Source organism: Otolemur garnettii, unplaced genomic scaffold, assembly GCF_000181295.1.
Source record: "Otolemur garnettii isolate 467f Iridium unplaced genomic scaffold, OtoGar3 scaffold00058, whole genome shotgun sequence".
Lineage (NCBI taxonomy): Eukaryota > Metazoa > Chordata > Mammalia > Primates > Galagidae > Otolemur > Otolemur garnettii.
The window spans coordinates 325,236-345,888 of NW_003852453.1; the positions used below are offsets into that span (position 1 = coordinate 325,236).

Below are 20,653 nucleotides of genomic sequence, written 5' to 3' on the forward strand. Positions count from 1 at the left end.
AGCTCACACCTGTGATACAGCTCACACCCAGGCCTACACAGCTCACACCTGTGACACAGCTCACACCCAGGCCTACACAGCTCACATCTGTGACACAGCTCACACCCAGGCCTACACAGCTCACATCTGCAGAGACCGCAGGTTCCCATCTCTTTGACAGCAGGATAATAAGCACTCAAAGCAGAAATTCCTGCAGTGGAGCTAGAACAAACATCTCTAGACTGGCAGGAGACTGGGACATCAGCACCATCTCTTTCTTATTGCTGGAGTGATGACTCTGAGTATCCAGCTACTATCAGATGTCCAGAGAGGGCCTAAGGAGTGTCAGGGGTAACATGACTGGGTGTAGCTGTGGTATCCTGTCATGCCCCTGCTACCATATTAACAGGCCTGTTTGGAGTCACCCTGAGAACTGGGTGGTTGGGGACTACAGACCAGCTGTGTCTGCAGAGGGAATAGCTCAGCCCACATCCATAGAACCAACCTGTAGATGCCTGGGGAAGGCAGAAAGCTGGAGACTCAAGTCTAGCTGCAATCAGTACCCCACAGGAAGCCCAGTTCCCAGTACAGAAGGATTAGTACATAAGGCTGAGTATGGGCTTCTTCTGGTGGATGTTTCACTGAAAAAAGGCCTGTATTTTCCAGGAGGTGGTCTACCTAGGCAATTCTCCTTGATTGAATCTTGTGTTCTCTAGAGTCAAGTAGATACCTTTAAATATAAAACCCCTGGTTCTAAATATAGATCTGCCCATAGCTCAGTGGTTAGGGCGCAGTGATAAACACCCAGGGCTCCTGGGTTTGAAACCAGCCCAGGCTGCCTAAACAACAATGATGACAACAAAATAGCCAGGAGTTGTGGTGGGCGCCTGCAGCTCCCAACTACTCAGGAGGCTGAGGCAAGAGCATCGCTAGAGCCCAAGAGTTTGAGGTTGCTGTGAGCTGTGATGCCACAGCACTCTACACATTCACTCTACTGAAATAGTGAGACTCTGTCTTTTTTTTTGGTAGAGACAGAGTCTCACTTTTTTGTCCTCAGTAGAATGCAGTGGAGTCGCTCCAGCAACCTCCAACTCCTGGGCTTAGGCGATTCTTCTGCCTCAGCCTCCCAAGTAGCTGGGACTACAGGTGCCCGCCACAATGCCCAGCTATTTTTTGTTGCAGTTTGGCCGGGGCTGGGTTTGAACCTGCCACCCTTGGTATATGGGGCCGGCGCCCTACTTACTGAGCCACAGGTGCCTCCCGCAACCCTGTCTCAAATAAAAAAAAAAAAAGAAAAGAAACGGGTGGCGCCTGTGGCTCAGTGAGTAGGATGCTGGCCCCATATACTGAGGGTGGCAGTTCAAACCTAGCCCTGGCCAAACTGCAACAAAAAATAGCCGGGCGTTGTGGCGGGTGCCTGTTAGTCCCCGCCTAAGAGAATCGCCTAAGTCCAAAAGCTGGAAATTGCTGTGAACTGTGATGTCACGGCACACTACCATGGGCAACAGAGTGAAATTCTGTCTCTAAAAAAAAATCAAACCTTGGGTGGTGCCTGTGGCTAGAGGAGCAGGGCACCAGCTCCATATACTGGAGGTGGGGGGTTCAAACCCGGCCCCGGCAAAAAACTTCAAAAAAAAAAAATCAAACCTACCATTTGATCTAGTAATTCCACTATTGGTGTTTACCCTAAGGGGGAAAAAAAGTAATTTTATTTAAAAAAAAGTGTCCTCGTCTATTTATTGCAGCATGATTCACAGTTGCAAATATCTATCTATGTACATATGTATAGATCACCATTTTACAGGTTTACTTCTACTGTGTGGATTACATCGCAGCTTTCAAGACTTAAAATTGTGCCTTAATAAAGCAAAACTATAAGTTCATTACTTGGTTGCTAGCAAACTATTTTAGCACAAGGTCCTTGGTGGTAAAGAGGGGAAGAAATCACTCATGTATAATGCTATTGGACTATATTAATTTTATTTTTTATTATTAATTTATTTCCAGATACAGGACCTCATCATAAATCACTATAACCTTGAACTCCTGGACTCAAAGGATCCTCCTCCCTCAGCTAAGTAGCTAGGACTACAGGTTCGTGCCACCAGACCTGGCTGCTTTTTAAAAATACTTTCTTTGTTTAAAAATAGGGTCTTCCGGGTGGCGCCTGTAGCTCAGTGAGTAGGGCGCTGGCCCCATATACTGAGGGTGGAGAGTTCAAACTGGACCAAACTGCAACAAAAAAATAGCCGTGCATTGTGGCAGGCGCCAGTAGTCCCAGCTACTCAGGAGGCTGAGGCAAGAGAATCACCTAAGCTCAGAAGTTGGAGGTTGCTGTGAGCTATGTGGTGCCATGGCACTCTGCCAAGGGTAACAAAGTAAGACTCTGTCTCTACAAAAAAAAAAAAAAAAATAGGGTCTTCCTATGTTGCCTCGGCTGATTTTGAATTCCTGGGCTCGAGTAATCTTCCCACCTCAAACTCCCAAAATGCTGGGATTACAGGTGTGAACCACTGTGCCACCCAGCATTCATTTTAAACACATTATGGTTCTGTCCCCTCATCCTGATATGCTAACATGGATATATTGTTTTTCTAGAGCTCCTTTTCAGAGACTTAGGTCATTATCTCAGATCCTTGAGACCTTAGATTTGGTTGAAAAATTAAGAGCTATTTCCTTCATTCATTAAATATTTATTTACATGCTACTCTGTGCCAGTTCTGTGCAGTAGAACCTCCCTTTGTAACTAGAGTTTGTGCATTGTGTATAAATGCACGAAAGACATACACATGAAGGTGTTACCAACACTGTTGTTTGTAATAAGAAATAAATGGATGGTATCCACCTAAAGTCTCAGCTACTCAGGAGGCTGAGGCAGGAGGACACTTGAGCCCAGGATTTTGAGGTTGGTGTGAACTGACAGTATGTCACTCTACCCAGTATGACAGAATAAGACTCTGTCTCAAAAAACAAAATAGAACAAAACCATAATGAGGTTTTGCCTAACCCCAGTGAGAATGGCTTTTATCAAAAATTCCAAAACAGGCTTGGTGCCTATGGCTCAAGTGGCTAAGGTGCCAGCCACATACATCTGAGGTGGAGGGTTCAAATTGAGCCCGGGCCCACCAAACAACAATGATGGTTGAAACCAAAAAAATAGCTGGGTGTTGTGGCGGGTACCTGTAGTCCCAGCTACTTGGGAGGCTGAGGCAAGAGAATCACTTAAGTCCAAGAGTTTGAGGTTGCTGTGAGCCGTGACTCTATAGCACTCTACTAAGGGTGACAGAGTGAGATTCTGCTTTCTTTTTTCTTTCTTTCTTTCTTTCTTTTCTTTTTTTTTTTTTTTGTGGTTTTGGCCAGGGCTGGGCTTGAACCCACCACCTCTGGTATATGGGATCGGCACCCTACTCCTTGAGCCACAGGTGCCACCCCAGTGTGAGGTTCTATCTCTGAAAAACAAACAAACAGAATAGAGAACCTAGGGATGAAACCAGCCTCATATTGCCATCTGATCTTCAGTAACCAAACAAAAGTATACACTGGGGAAAAGAAGCCCTATTTAACAAAAGATGGTAAAAGAACTGGTGAGCAGATACAAAAGACTGAAACTAGACCCATATCTCTCACTACTTACAAAAATTAACCCAGGCTGGATAAAAGATTTAAATCTAAGACATGAAATCATAAAAACTCTAGAAGAAAGTGTAGAAAAACTCTTAACAATATTGGCCTGGGAAAGGCTTTTAGGAAGAAGATACCATTGGCAATTGCAGCAGTGACAAAAATAAATTAATGGGACATAATAAGCTTAAAAGCTTCTACGTAGTTAAGGACACGGTCGGCAAAGCAAAGAGACAACTTTCAGGATGAGAGAAGATATTTGCCTGTTATGAATCTGACAAGGGACTTAATAACCAGAATCGACAAAGAACTCAAGAAAATCCACAAAATAAAAGCATTAAAACCCAATTAATTACTGGGTAACAGACACGAAAGGAACCTTCTCTGAGGAAGACACATGAATAGCCAACAAATGTGAAAAAAGGCTCTCTAATCATTAGAGAAACACACATCAAACCACCTTGAGATATCACGTAATCCTGGTGAGAACAGCCCACATCACCAAGTCCTAAATCTGCAGATGCTGGTGTGGGTGCAGAGAGAAGAGAACACTGGGGGGATTATAAACTAATGCAGCCTTTTTGAAAAGAAGTATGGAGAGTCTTTGAAGCGGTAAAAGTAGACCTTCCCGTTACTAGGTCTTCTTTCCCCCCAAGAATTCAGGAAGCTATACATAGAAAATTCGTTTTGTTTATTTATTGGGTTTTTTTTTAGAGACAGAGTCTCACTTTGTCGCCCTTGGAATGCCGTGGCATCACAGCTCACAGCAACCTCTAGCTCTTGGGCTTAGGCAATTCTCTTGCCTCAGCCTCCCCAGTAGCTGGGACTACAGGCACCTGCCACAAAGCCTGGCTATTTTTTTGTTGCAATTTGGCGGGGGCTGGGTTCAAACCTGCCACCCTTGGTATATGAGGCAGGCACCCTACTCACTGAGCCACAGGCACTGCCCTGTTTTGTTTATTTTTTTATTTACCTGAAAAATTCCTCATTTTGACAAATATATGGAAATTTAACATGGTCCGGAATGACCCTGGGATCAGTGAAGAGATTAAGATGGAAATTTAAAAAGCTTTTTAAGACAAATGAAAAAAAAAAGAACTCAACATACCAAAACCTGTGGATACAACACAAGTCTGAAGACATCAATGAATTAAACACCTACATCAAAAAAAAAAAAGGGAAAGATTACAAATTAACAATCTAATGACACATCTCAAGGAAGCAGAAAAACAAGAATAATCCAAACCCAAGGGTAACAAAAGAAAAGCAAATAACAAAGACCAGAACCAAATGAAAAAACCCCAAACAAAAATAAACCAAAAAAAGAAAAAAATCACAAAGGAGCAAAAAAGGGAAAAATTGGCTCTTGGAAAAGAGAAGCAAAATTGCAAACCACCAGCTACACTAACCAGTAAGAGAAGAGAGAAGATGCAAATGAGCAGTCAGAAATGGAAACGGGCTCACACCTCACACCACAGAAACACAGAAGACAGGAGACGGCTGTGAACAACGGCAAAACCAAGAGGAAATGCACAAGTTCTGGAAACATATAACCAGGAAAAAATAGAGAACCCAAACAGACCAATGACAAGTAACAAGATTGAATCAGTAATCAAAAGCCTCTCGACAAGTAAAAGCCCAGAACGGAGTGGAGCCACAGCTGCATTCCACCAGCCACACAAGGAAGGACTCACATCAGCCCTCAGGGAAGACGGAATTCTCTTTAATTCTACAAGGCCAGTGTCATCCTGCTACTAAACACGAAAAAACACAACAACAAAAACTACAGACCAATATCCCAGATGAACATACACGCAGAAATGACAGAATGAAGGACAAAAATCATACGATCATTTCAATAAATGCAGAAAACACATTTGATAATATTTAGCACTCTTCATAATATAAACCCTCAACAAGCTAGGAATAGAAGATATATACTTCAAAATGATAAAAGCTACATACCACAAACCCACAGCAAACACTGAATAGGGAAAGGTTGAAAGCATTTCCTCTAAGAACTGGACCAAGACAAGGATGCCCACTTTCATCACTGCTATTCAATATAGCACCGGAATTTTTAGCCAGAACAATCAGGCAAAAGAAAAAAAAAAAGCATCAAAATTAGAAGAGGAAATCAAGTTATCCCTCCAACTCCTGGGCTTAGGAGATTTTCTTGCCTCAGTCTCCTGAGTAGCTGGAACCACAGGCACCCGCCACAACGCCCAACTATTTTTCATTGCAGTTGTCATTGTGGTTGAGCTGGCCTGGGCCGGGTTTGAACCTGCCACCCTCAGTATATGGGGCTGGCACCCTACTCACTGAGCCACAGGTGCTGCCTGATGAGATGATCTTATATCTAGAAAACACTAAACTTAGATTCCACCAAAACCTCTTAGATTTGATAAATGAACTTAGTAAAGATACAGGATACAAAATCAACATTTAAAAAATTAGGAACAGGCTCAGCGCCCATACCTCAGTGAGTAGGGCGCCAGCCATATACAGCCAGGCTGGCGGGTTCGTGCCCTGCCTGGGCCTGCTAGACAACAATGACAACTACAACCAAAAAATAGCCAAGCATTGTGGCAGGTGCCTGTAGTCCCAGCTACTCAGGAGGCTGAGGCAAGAGAATCGCTGGAACCCAAAAGTTTGAGGTTGCTGTGGGCTGTGATACCACAGCACTCTACCCAGGCCAACAGCTTGAGGCTCTGTCTCAAAAAAAGAAAAAAATTAGAAACTTTTCCACACACCAATAACAATCTATCTAATAAAGAAACCAAGAATGTAATCCAATTTACAATATCTACAAAAAGAAAAAAATCCAGGAATAAATTTAACCAAAGTGGTGAAAGAGCTCTACAAGGAAAACTACGAAATATTGATGGGGTGAAATTTAGAGACGACACAAACAAGTGGAAGGACATCCCATGCTCATGGTCTGGGAGAATTAATATTATTAAAATGAAGATACTGCTTAAATCAGTCTACAGGTTCAGCGCAGTCCCTATCAAAATACCAACATCATTTTTCACAGAGTTAGAAAAAATAATTCTAAAGTTCATATGGAACCAAAAAGAGCCAAAATAGCCAAAGCAATCTGGAAGAAAAAGAACAAAGCTGAAGGCATCACATTACTCAGCTTCAAATTATATTACAAGGGTATAATAAACAAAACAGTGTGGTACTAGTAAAAAAAAAGACTTATAGATCAATGGAACACAGTAGAGTGTAGAAATAAGACCACATAATTATAGGAACTAATCTTTGACAAAATTGACAAGTATATGCCCTGGGGAAATTGGATCACCATATTCAGAAGAATGAAACTGGACCCCCATCTCTTACAATATATAAAAATCACCTCAAGATGGATTAAAGACTTGGATGTAAGACTCAAAATGAAAGATATCGAAAGAAAATTGACAAAAACTCTCTGGACATTGGTCTAGGCAAAGAATTCATGACTAAGACCTCAAAACCACAAGCAACAAAAACAAAACAAATAGGACTTTAAATTAAGCTCCAAAGCTTCCATACAGATGATCAACAGACAACCTGTGGAACTGGCAGAAATATCAGCCAGCTGTAGAGGGCTTCCTAGACAGCCCTCAGATATCCAACAGAGAACTAATATCCAGAATGTGTAAGGAACTCAAACAACAATAAAACAAGCCACAAATAACCCCATTCGAAAGTGGGCTAAGGACATGAATACACATTTTTCACAGGATGACAACCAACAACCACATGAAAAAAATGTCCAACATTACTAATTAGCAGAGAAACACAATTTAAAACTACAATGATCTATCATCGTATACCAGTCAGAATGGCTATTATTAAAAAGACAGAAATAACGGGTGTTGGTGAGGTTGCAGAGTATAGAGAATTCATACACCATTGATGGTGATGTGAATCAGTGCAGCCTCTGTGGAAAACAGCACAGAAATAGAACTGCAATTTTTTTTAACATATATGAAAAAGGGGTAATGAGGAGGAGTGTTCAATTTCCTCGTTCTTTTCTTGAGACAAAGCCTCACTCTTTCACCCTGGGTAGAGTACAGCGGTGTCATTGCAGCAACGTCCAACTCCTGGGTTCAAGTGATGCTCCTGCCTCAACCTCCCAACTACTTGGAGCTATAGGCATGTGCCACAATACCCAGCTAATTTTTCTATTTTTTGTAGAGATGATGCCTTGCTCAAGCAGATCTTGAACTCCTGTGCTCAAGCAATCCTCCTGCCTCAGCCTCCTAGAGTGCTAGGATTTAAGGCCTGAGCCACTGCTCCCAGCTCAGAACTGTAACTTGATATGGCCATTGCACTACTGGGCATTTACCCAGCGGGGAAAAAAAAATCAATATGTCAAAAAAGTGCAGACACCTGCACTCATGTGCTTATTCTAGCACTATTCACAATAGCAAAGATGTGAAATCAACTTAGGTGTCAATCAGTGGCTGAGTGCATAGAGAAAATTTGCTGTATAGACACAATGGAATATGATTCAGTCACAAAAAAAGAATGAAATCATAACTTTTGCAGCAACGTGGGTGGCAGTTGGAGGGGTTTTCTTTTTGTTTTTGAGACAGAGTCTCACTCTGCCACCCTGGATAGTGCCTCAGCTTCATAGCTCATAGTAACCTCAAATTTCTGTGCCCAAGTGATCCTCTTGCCTCAGCCTCCCAAGTATCTGGGACTGCAGGAACCCGCCACAATACCCAGCTATTTTTTTTTAGAGATGGGATCTCTTGGACAGAGCCTGTGGCTCAGTGGGTAGGGCACTGGCCCCATATACCGAGGGTGGCCAGTTCAAACCTGATCCCAGCTAAACTGCAACAAAAAAATAGCCAGGCATCATTGTGGGCGCCTGTAGTCCCAGTTACTCAGGAGGCTGAGGCAAGAGAATCACCTAAGCCCAAGAGCTGGAGTTGCTGTGAGTTGTGACGCCACATCACTCTACCGAGGGTGACAAAGTAACACTCTGTCTCTTAAAAAAATTAGAGATGGGGTCTCATTCTTGCTCAGGCTGGTCTTTAACTCGTGAGCTCAGGCAATCTGCCTGCCTGGGCCTCCCCAAGTGCTAGGATTATAGGTGTGAGCCACCACGTCTGGCCTGGTAGGGAAGGTTTTATCTTAAGTGCAACAAGCCAGACACAGGACGTCAACTGTGGCTCATACAGACAGAAACCAGAAACGCAGAAGGCGGGGCAGGTGGAGGGTGAGGGAGCTGCCACGAGATATTCCTTAATGGGTACAATGAATATTATTCAGGTGACAGATACTCCAAAAACACTGACATGAGCACCACACAATGTAACAAAATTTCATTTTACCCACCTTCCCCCCCACCTTTTTTTTTGAGACAGAGTCTTACTTTGTTGCCCAGGTAGAGTGCGGTAGTGTCACAGCTCACAGCAACCTCAAACTTCTGGGCTCAAGTGTTCCTCCCACCTCAGCCTCCCAGAGTGCCCCGGCCAGTAAATGTTTGAATTTCTAATGATCATGTGTTGCCTTCCTAACAGAAAAAATAATTCGTACACTATTTGTAGATCCCAAGAAGACAGAAAGAGCGCTGGCTGAAGATTATTCACCCACCACCAGCAGAAGCTTCGTTAGGTCTTTGTCTTCTGGAGTCTTCAGTCTGACTCATGGAGGTCCTGGCATCAGTCCACCTTGACCGGAGGTCTAACCAGGCTTTCCGAAATTTAGAACAAACAAAACACTCACAACATTCTCTAGAAGTTTGTGCCATATGATATAGGCTTCAGAATTTTATCAAATCTCTTGCAACTGAAGATGACTTAATTCCAAAGCTTTTAGAGTAAATATTGGATTACATGCATCTCTTCTATGAATAAACTCCAAGGTACCAAGCCAAAAAAACAAGTCTAGGTTTATGGACCTAATTTTGTGGCATATTAAGTAGTTGGCAGAGAGAGGCAAAAAAATAATGGGGGTGTCATTAGATCTTGGGGCAAAAAACCACAAGACCTAATTGATAAAATTGTTGAATAGTAACATCTCATCAGTTTCCCAAGTAATAATCAGTTACCAGAGAGGATCTGCAGTGCCCTACCTCCTCTTCAGAGCCACATGACAGTTGTATATAAATAAGCAGTGATGGCTCGGCACCTGTAGAATAGTGGTTATGGCACTGGGCCACATGTACTGAGGCTGGCGGGTTTGAACCTGGCCCTGCTAAAACAATGACAATTGCAATGAAAAAATAGCCAGGCACTGTGGTGGGCACTTGTAGTCTCAGCTACTTGGGAGGCTGAGGCAAAAGAATTACTTAAGCCCAAGAGTTGGAGGTTTCTGTGAGCTGAGATGCCGTGGCACTCTACCGAGGGTGACAGAATGAGACTGTCTCAGAAAACAAATGAAAAAACTCATTTAGGAAGTGGGGACAGGGGAAAATCCTAGGGTGGGGTACAGAATGCAAAGACACAATTGCATTATAAACATGAAACAATCTCATTGAAGGGACTGGGGGGAATGGTGCTGAGTTAAGTAACTGGAAATGGAGTCTTCGAAATTGAAGACAGAAGAAACTGTACATAGCTCTGTGCTTCAGTTGATAAAGTTGCTTCTCACAGACTAATGATTCTAATAGTGCTATATGTATATACTGGAATGAATCATTGATAAAGTGGTGGGAGCCAGGTTTCTCAGTCTCATGGAAACAGCACCACACATTTGCTCAAGTGGCACTGCTACAAAGTTTACAACACGCAGGAGTGTGTACTATAAAGTGTCGCTGAAATAGTACTATACTGATTGCATTTGTAAAATTAGCATTGCTAGAAGTAACTTTATTCATAAGTTTATTAATTAGAAAAGCACCACATAAATTTTGAACAGAGGGACATTCTATGAAACACCAGTATTCCTCAAAATTGTTTGGGTCCTCAAAAATCAAGTCTGAGAACTGTCACAGAGGAAGAAGGGTATATGCAGATGTGCGATTAAATCTATGGTATTCCAGAGCAAAAAAAGAACATTAGGTTAAAACAAACAAACAAACAAACAAAAACTGCAAATAAGAGAAACAGGCCAGGCACGCTGGCTTATGCTTGTAATCCCAGCACTTTGGAAGGCTGAGGAAGGACAATCATTTGAAACCAGGAGTTTGGAACCAGCTTGGGCGACATGACAAGGCTCCGTCTCTACAAAATAGAAAAGTTAGCCAGGTATGGTGGTACCTGCTCATAGTCCCAGCTACTCAGGAGCAGTGGGCTATAATGACACCAGTGCACTCTAGCTTGGGCAACAGAGGGAGACCCTGTCTCAAAAAAATAAAAAAATAAATTAAAAACAAATAAAAGGTTAAGTATTGGCAAGGATATAGAAAATTGGAACACTCATTCATTGCTGGTAGGATTTTCAAAAGATTCAGCCACTTTGGAAAAGTTTGCTAGTTCCTCCAAAGGGTAAATGTTGTTACTATATGACCCAATTCTGTTCCTAGGTATATGTACTGAAAATATTATGTCCTGCTGGGGGCGGTGGGTCACACCTACAATCCTAGCACTTTGGAGGCCAAGGTGGGTGGATTGCCTGAACCCAGGAGTTCGAGACCAGCCTGAGCAATAGTGAGACCCTATCTCTAAAAAAAATAGCTGGGCATTGTGGGGGGCACCCGTAGTCCCAGCTACTAGGGAGGCTGAGGCAAGAGGTTCACTTAAGCCCAAGAATTTGAGGTTGCCACAGCACTCAACAGAGTAAGACTGTCTCAGAAAAACAAAACAAAACATTACGTCCAGACAAAAACTTGTACATCAATGTTCACAGCAACATTACTAATAGTTCCCCAATTAAAAAAAAAAAAACAGCACATAAAAAAAAGTTTACTGACTGGTAAATGGGTAAAGAAAACGATTTTAACAAGGTAGCTGCACAGTGTGTAACAAAATTCCGGTCAACTGATTGCACAGATGACTCAGGTGGGACTGTGGCCCCATGTTGTAAGAGCTGAAACATTCCTGCTGCCCAGGCACATCTCCATGATTTACGTGTAGGACTACACTTGTCTTAGTTTGGGGCCAAAAAAGCTTAAAAAGTTAAAATTGTTTTTGAATAGAAAAAGCTTATAGAATAAGGTATAAAGAAAATACTTCCAGGCTGGCCTGGTGGCCCACACCTGTGATCTCAGCACTTTAGGAGGTCAAGGCAAGACTGTTTGGGCTGGGAGCTCAAGAATAGCCTGGGCAACATAGTGAGACCCCATTTCCACAAAAAAATTTTAAAAATTACTCAGGCCTTCACATTTACTAACTATTCACATAATGACTCACCCAGAAGAGGGCTTTGAATCCTGCAAACTCAGTTCATAGCAGGCATCCTGTCCAGGTAGATAGGACTGTTACAATTGCCTGCGTTACTCAGCATGGTAACCTGCACAGGCTCAGAGCAACAGGCTACACCAGGCCTACCTGTGTAAAGCCATCTAGGTCTGTGTAAGTTCACTCTTGACATTTGCATGACAAAAATGCCTAATGATGCATTTCTCAGAATACATCCTCGATAATCAATGCTGATACATGCTGTGGACAAGAATAAACCTTGTAAACGTTTTATGTGAATTCAGTGCAAAAGGCCATATGATTCCACTTATATAGTGTCCAAAATATATGATCATTTAAAAACAGAAGTAGCCATTACTGATTGCAACAGGGGTTGGAGAAAGAAAGCAATGGGGAGTGACTGCTAATGGATTCAAGGTTTTATCTTTGATCAGAATGTTTTGGAATTAGTAGTGATGGTTACATAAATCTGAATACACTGAAAACCACTTAATTGTACATCTTTTAAAAGGGTAAATTTTATGGCATATAAACATTTCAATAAGACTTACAAAATAATGTGCCAGTGATAAGAATATATGCTTATTCACTAGACAGGAGCCAGCAGATCATGGAAAATAACAAATCTTAACAGGCTTTCCCCTCACTTCCAGACAGTTATCCTTGCTGGAGTCAAAACACCTAGACAGAAGAATTGAAAGAAAGACTACACTGCACAACTGTTTTATAAACCTTTATTGGAAAGGCTACAAATTTATATTGCCACTGTATTTCTTATGCTTCAATGGTTGTGTGGAAGTACCCTTGGATACAAAACTACTACACTGTTGAATCTTGCCCAGGCTTGTTGTAAGATATTTTTTGTACAATGGAGGTAGAGTGGATAGGGCAATAATTTAAACCTCACAAGCCTTGATTAGCGTCAGGACACTTTTTCATTCAGGTTTTAAGAGACCTTAGAAATAAGCTACGAGCGCTATGTTCAGGCTCAGGGAGGGCATCACACGTTTTTAGTTTTCAGTTTTATTCTTTGTTGCTTTGCAGTTGTAAAAAGTGCATCTCATGTCTCTTTTTTCTCTCAAGTAAGTGTGCTCTAAAAATATTCTGGTTGTGAAAAGGTAAAAATCAAAAGATGGAAAGAGAAACACAATGTCCTTTTCATAGTTTCACCTGTTTTTTTCTCATACCAGTCTTACTCTCCTATAAAATATAGAAAACTAAAGTGGTGACACTTCCCCAATTTCAGACATTCAACTTGATGGAGACAGAGCATCTTTAACTTAACATTGAATGAAAACAGCACTTTAACAGGTTCTAATGCAGACATGGTTTTCTATTGATTTGTTGTTACCTTAAGAAGGGTATAGTGGTAGGGAGATACAAAGGCCTGGGCCAGCCCCAATGTTCAGGGTCATTAACTTTACATAACTTAGCTCTCCTTGACTCTAGGGAGGATCTACTGAAGCCATTAAAGCCCGTTTCTACCAACCTTTTGTCTTTTAAAACTTCGAAGTGGGCATGTGCCTGAGAAGTAAGCTTCAGGCCAATGGGTTTTTAAGGGCCATTTAAGAACCTGAACAAAGGATACATTCTCCAGTTTAAGGATACATCTTATAATTCAAAATATGTTCTTCTAAAAATGTGACACCAAGAATAATTTACACCAACTGCTGTTTATTATCGAGCTTCAAAAACCTTTCACAAGATGGTAAAAAAAAAAAAAAAAAAAAAACCCAAAAAGTTTACAACCACAGCTAATGTAAATTTTCCCATTGTTCCCGGCCAGCTCCAAACCCACTGTGTGCGAAGCCCATGTGCCCCATGCATCTCAGTGGCAGACACAGGCCATGAAACTCTTTATTCTATTTGTAGCAGCTTATGCAGGTGCAGCCAGACACAAAGCTTCAGGACAAATTGTACAAACTTTACAATGTGGGCTTTGAATTTAAAATAGGAAACGTAAAATCTACACAAAACTGATAAAAATCAAGCACAGATACCAGGACTGAAACTTATAACTCATGTGTGAAAGGGAGTCTTGTTTCCTTTCAAGTGCTTTATTCTGCTATGGGACAGTTGAAATGAAGATGTAAAGCTTTGTGGTTAGTTTAAATTATACACTCTGTAGATACTATACCAATTTTAAAAGTTACACATAGACCAACAGACGTCCATCAGTTCATCTGGATTGATCAGACACTCCAGTTGGATTGCTGAGAATAAGTCAGGCAGCTGTGGAGGACCCGCCTGTGCAATCTGTCTGCAGAGTCTACTGATGGGCACACTGCACTCCAGGTCCATGATGGCTGCTGCTCTCTTCATCAGAACTATCGTTATAGGCTTCACGCCTCTGGCCACCTCCTGAGCCTCGAGTGCTATCAAAATCTTGCAGCTCTACCTCCTCTGTTTCTCCAATTATATTGGGAACTTCGGGTCTAGATGGCAGAAGATCTTCTAATTCCTTCATTAAAACAAACAGTTATCAGGTTAGTTCTAATATTTTCATTCAACTTCTCTTTTTATGCAACCTAACTTCTTTGAGAGTTAAAATAGGAAAGCAGACTGGCCTTTGGACTTTTAAGTCAGAGATTGCAAACTGATGACCCGCATGCCAAATCTATAGACATCTTTTGTGCAACTTATCTACTGCTTAAAAACAAACAAAAAAATGGAGTAAGGTGCCAACATTAACACACTGAAAATTTTCCTGCCAGAAGCACCTTCCCATAGGCTGTGTGAACACCACCAAGTGCAGAAGGTAGAAGGAGTAGGTGGCTGCTTCTCCTGCCTGGAACCTGATCTGTCTGATCTGGAACCATCAGTCCTCTGCCTGCCTCTTCACACCCAGTCTGCTTCCTGCCTCTATGTTCCCTGATTGGCCCCACTAACACATCAGCAATCTTTGATTTCCTAATATCCAGGGAAACCTGCCCATCATACAAATATTTAAAAGGTAAAATCTTAAGTTGTATAATCTAATCTTAGATTAAACCAAACGGCAGGCAACAAAGCATTAAGAAATTGGGGCCAGGCTCAGGGGCTCACACCTGTAGTACTTTGGGAGGCCAGCCTGCACAAAAGCAAGAGCAAGACCCCCTCCCCGCACCACATGAACACAAGACAGAAAAATTAGCTGGGTGTGGGGGCAGGTACCTATACTCGCTACTCAGGAGGCTGAGGTGGGTGGATCGCTTGAGTCTAGCAATTCGTAGCTGCAGTGAGCTATGATGGCACCACTACATTCTAGCCTGGGCAACAGAGCAAGACCCTAATTCTCAGAAATGTTAAAAAAAAAAAAAACAAAAAAACCCTTGAGATCAGGATTTAAAAATCCTAGCACTCTGGGAGGCCGAGGTGGGTGGATTGTTTTAGTACAGGAGTTTGAGATAGGACTAAGCAAGAGTGAGACTCTAAAAACTAACCAGTTGTGGCAGGTGCCTACAGTCTCAGCTACTTGGGAGGCTAAGCCAAGAGGATTGCCTGAACCCATGAGTTTGAGATTGCTGTGAGCTATGAGGCTATGCCACTCTACTGAAGGCAACAAAGTGAGACTCTGGGGAAAAAAAGAAATTAAACAAACAAAAAAACCACTTACAGAAAGCTTATCTGGGTTGATCCAGTTGTTTTCAGGAAACTGCACGTCAAACTTTATGTAAAGATCACCTTTCTCAAAGGGATTACGATACTGCGGCATTCCTTCACCTCGAACTACACGAACACATCCTATTATGTAAGTAAAAAGGAGATGATTATTTAAGAATTTTACCCAAGAAAAGTGTTCAGTAATATTTTTTTTGTGCAGTTTTTGGCCAGGGCCGGGTTTGAACCCACCACCTCCAGTATATGGGGCCAGCGCCCTAACTCCTTTGAGACACAGGAGCCGCCTGTGTTCTAAGAAGTCTTTTCACTATAAAAAAATACAAACTGAAAGAACAAACGGAAATTTGGATTAGTTAAAATCAAGATTTACCTGGTTCAATTACTTTGCCAGGGGGGTATTTCACCACAATCTGACGTCCATCGAGGTGCTTGAACGTGAACTGAAATCCACAGAGAGCCTCAACAAGTCCTATTTTATACGTCATGTGCAAATCATTCCCATCTCTCTGAAATACCTATAAATCAAGAAAAAAATCCACGTTTTCCTAAGAATTATGGAGTCATACCCTGTTGCATTACATTCCCTGAGTCAATTTCAAAACCTCAATTCTACCATTCACTGTAAAAGCCAAAGTGCCCCTGTACCTAATTCCCTCAGTTTATGTGAGGAAAGCTATTCCCACGCAGTAGGCTGGACATTTCTAAAAGGAAGATATACTGGAACTGGGTCACAGCGGCAAACAAGAGAAACAGAGCTGAGGATCCAAGAACAGCACCAGGTATATTCTGCTATCATGGCCTGTTCCTATCTGCCTCTGGGCAAAAAGATACAGATAGGGGTCCATAGAACAGGTTCATCCTAGAGCACTCCCCAGATATGATCAGAACAGGGAAGGGGAAAGGCCCAAGTTCAACGTAAAAAAGCTCAACCAGTAATGCTCAGCCAGTAAAGAAAGGGGGCTCATGGTCAGCGCCTGTGGCTCAAAGGCACTGGCCCCATATGCCAGAGGTGGTGGGTTCAAAACCAGCCCTGGCCAAAAACTGCAAAAAAAAAAAAAAAAGAAAGAAAGGGGGCTCACTTCCATGCTTTATGCACATACAAACTAGTTTTGCCTTGCCAAAATTCAAAACTTTTTTGTAGAAAAAGGGTCTTGCTATGTTGCTCAGACTGGTCTTGAACTCTTGGGCTCAAGTAATCCTCCCCACAGAGGAATATAATTTACCAGCAAATGCTAATTTGGCTCATTTAGTATTATGCTGTAATCCTGGGTAATGCTAATGGTAGTGAATGAGCACAAAGAATATTTCTGAATTTTCAATGTGCAAGAAAAATACATCCAATTTCATACATGCCCAACCTGTATTTATTGCTTACAAATATCTATACTTAATTTTTTGAAAACTGTCAAGTGCGGTGGCTCATGCCTGTAATTCTGGCACTTTGGGAGGCCAAGGGGGGTGGACTGCTTGAGCTCAGGAGTTCAAGACCAAACTAAGCAAGAGCAAGATCCGTCTCTAAAAATAGGTGGGCACTGTGGTGGGTGCCTGTAGTCCCAGCTACTTGGGAAGCTGAGATAAGACAATCACTTGAGCCCAAGAGTTTGAGGTTGCTGTGAGCTATGACGCTACAGCACTCTACCCAGAGTGACAGACTGTCTCCAAAAGAATTTTTTTTGATACTTGAGATAGAACAAAATTAACTACAGTGAAAGACCATGTCTCTATCTTGGTTGATTTAGTCAGAGGAAATTTAACAGGTAGGCTCTTCCTCAGTCTCTCAAGTTTACCCATTAAACAAAGTTCAACAATTATCTAAACCAGCGACTCTAAGTGTGGTTTGGATCAGCAGCCTCAGCATACCAGGAAACTTGCAAGGAGCCACCCACCCCCATCCACCGCTGGAGACTGGAGGTGGAGCACAGCCATGTGTGGTTTCCAGCAACCCCTCCAGGCAGTCCTAACGCATGGGGACATTTGAGAACAAATCAATGTACATTACATACCTATCGATGTACAGATACTGTGGTGTTCCTCAGAATGGATCAGTAAGGTTCCCTTAATGTAGGACTTCTCAACCCTTTTAAAATGCTAAGTACAGTGTAAAATGCCAGTGTTTCTGAGTGCCATTGCTCAAGAACTATCCCGTGCCAAATATCCTCCAGTTAAAGCTGTGTTAGCAGCAGGGAAGAGGAAGGACACCACAGTCTTGCAGAGTTCATGGCCTGCTGGCTCATGACTATAATCCAAGCACTTTGGGAGGCTGAAGTGGGAAGATCACTTGAGGCCAGGAGTTACACTAGTCTGAGCAACACAGTGAGACCTCTATGCCTACAAAAAAATTAAAAATTAGCTGGGCATGTTGCTTTACTCCTGAAGTGCCAGCTAAGAACTTCCAGCTAAGCTGAGGTAGAAGGATCACTTGAGCCCAGGAGTTAAGACTGCAGTGAGCTGGCTCGGTGCCTGTGGCTCAAGCAGCTAAGGCGCCAGCCACATACACCTAAGGTGGCGGGTTTGAATCCCCAGCCTGGGCCTGCCAAACAACAATAATAATGGCTGCAACCAAAAAATGGCCAGGCATTGTGGCAGGCGCCTGTAGTCCCAGCTGCTTGGGAGGCTGAGGCAGGAGACTAGCCCAGGAGTTGGAGGTTGCTGTGAGCGTGATGCCATGGCACTCTACCCAGGGGGATAGCTTGAGGCTCCGTCTCAAAAAAAAAAAAAAAGACTGCAGTGAGCTACAATGATGCCATGGCACTCTAGCCCAGGCAATAGAACAAGACCATGTGTCAGCCGGGCATAGGTAGCTCTCATGCCTGTAATCCTAGCACTCTGGGAGGCTAGGCAGGAGGATTACTGGTGCTCAGGAGTTTGAGCCCACTTTGAGCAAGAAAGAGAGAGACTCTGTCTCTACCAAAAATAGAAAAACTAGCCAGGTGTTGTGGCAGGTGCCTGTAGTCTACTCAGACTGAGGCAGGAAGATCACTTGAACCCAGGAGTTCCAGGTTGCTATGAGCCAGGATGATGCCACAGCACACTTACCCAAGGCAACAGAGACTTTCTCTCTAAAAAAAAGTAACATCAATTTATAAAAAATTGCTTGCTGGGTGGAAGAACTAGATAATTTGATGCTACAAGTTTAAACAGAGAAATAAACAAGCAAGAATACTAGAAAGGTTTTGAAAAGTAAGCTTAATAAGGAAGGACTACAAAAGCACCCGGTAGTGAAACACTGAGTCATTTCTGAGAAGCAAAGGTACAGACTACAGGAGCGGCCAACATCCCAGACACCTGGGTGGGGCTGCACAGATGCACTCTAGTAGACCACTGAAAACCACAAATGCAATTAGCTGAGCAAATTAACAACTAATTATATAATTTTTTCTTCTTGAGACCTATTATATAGTGAATCATATTAATAAAGGATCTGTTACTAAAAAAATTAATTTACAGAAAAGTAAAAAACAAAACAAAACCACAAAGAGGCAAGAAGGTGAAAACTGAATGTTTTGGACCATAGTTGCCTGCTTCCAGTGGCTTCCAGTGACAGTGCCACCCTCATCTCATCATTGCCCCAATTCCTTTGAGTTTTGGGAGTGGGGAAAAAGCCGAACAAGCGAAGGATGGCCAGGTCTGCATGAACAAACAGTTAGCGGCATGTGCTAGTTCACACTAGTCGAGTTTCCTTAATGACATTGAGAACGTTTTTAGTTGTAGAAATTAAACAAAATGCCTACATTTTATCTTTGGCTCAAATTTACTTGTCACAATAAAACCAGGAAGAAACTAGAACTTCCATTCTAACCTTTACCTTCCTTTTTCTACCACAGCAGGCCTGTTTTCCATTGGAAAATGCAATTCCACCAATGCCAACAATTCTAAGAGATGACTTACATCCCAACACCTCCCCACATTCCCAAGAAAGCGACTTACTCATCATCTTTGATTCTGTACCTTTCCTGAGGAAGAACTGTTTTTGGTTAAGCTGAGCAAAGCCCAGGGAGGGCAAGATGGGAAAGATGGGAACTAGACTTTAAATCTCTTGCTTCCAAATCCAGTCATCTCCCCCCATTTTTTTGAGACAGTCTTACTATGTGACCCTCAGCAGAGTGCCACAGCATCTTAGCTCACAGCAACCTCAAACTCTGGGGCTTAAGCGATTCTCTTGCTTCAGCCTCCCAAGTAGCTGGGACTACAGGTGCCCAACACAACGCCCGGCTACCAGTCATCTACTTTTAAAATTCTAATTTATAAGCAACATTAAAGACTCAACTTAGGGTTAGAAAAGGTTGTATAATCAGTTTGATTTGTCCAAACCAAAAAAAAATTCTCTCTTTTCTCCTCCAAATAAGCACCCTCATTCCCTCACTCTCCTCACGCTGCTGCACTGCCACATATCTAACCCAAAATTACTGCAATTTTTTTTTTTTTTGAGGAAAGTCTCACTTTGTCACCTTCAGTAGAGTGCTATGGCATCACAGCCCACAGCAACCTCAAACTCTTGGGCTTAAGCAATTCTCTTGCCTCAACCCCCCAAGTAGCTGTGATGCCAGGGCCTGCCACAATGCCTGGCTATTTTTTGTTGGAGTTGTTGTTGTTTAGCAGGCCTGGGCTGGTTTCAAACCCACCAGCCCAGGTGTATGTGGCTGGTGCCCTAGCTGCTGAGCTACAGGTGCTGAGCCTACTGCAGTGATTTTATCAACGAAATTATCTAGGCATTGTGGGTGTCATTTAAACTACCATTTAGGCCAAGTGTATAGTGGCTTATGCCTGTACCCCTAGCACTCTGGAAGGCCAAGATGGAAGGACTGCTTGGGGTCAAGACTTCAAGACCAACCTGAGCCAGAGCAAGACCTTGTCTCCACAAAAAAAAGAAAAGTGAAAACTTAGCTGGCCAGAGATACCCAGGATGATCACTTAAGCCTGAGGTTGCAACGAGCAGTGATGATGTCACTCTAGCCTGAGTGATAGAGCAAGACCCTTTCTCAAAATGATAAAATAAATAAATAATAAAATACAGCTTAACCTAAACAGAGACTTGTCAATTATCTATCTTTATGCCTCTTATTCCTTCCTATAATAGAATGTGCACAGCAGGCCAGATTGAACAAATGATGCAGCTAAAACATCAAGATATAAACAATTTAGGCTCGGTG

The 20,653-nt window shown here is 42.4% G+C and overlaps 1 protein-coding gene across 1 annotated transcript in view; it reads right to left on the bottom strand.

The window, feature by feature from the left end:
- Nucleotides 1–13,560: 13,560 nt before the first annotated feature.
- DNAJA2 (DnaJ heat shock protein family (Hsp40) member A2) overlaps nt 13,561–20,653 on the bottom strand; it is a 20,095-nt gene continuing 13,002 nt past the window's right edge. Inside the window, exons 7-9 of the mRNA XM_003792521.2 lie at nt 15,874–16,018; nt 15,499–15,626; nt 13,561–14,364 (exon numbers count right to left, since the gene is read on the bottom strand). Coding sequence (XP_003792569.1) covers nt 14,173–14,364; nt 15,499–15,626; nt 15,874–16,018 — 465 coding nt within the window. The 3' untranslated portion in view covers nt 13,561–14,172. The remainder of the gene's footprint in view (nt 14,365–15,498; nt 15,627–15,873; nt 16,019–20,653) is intronic.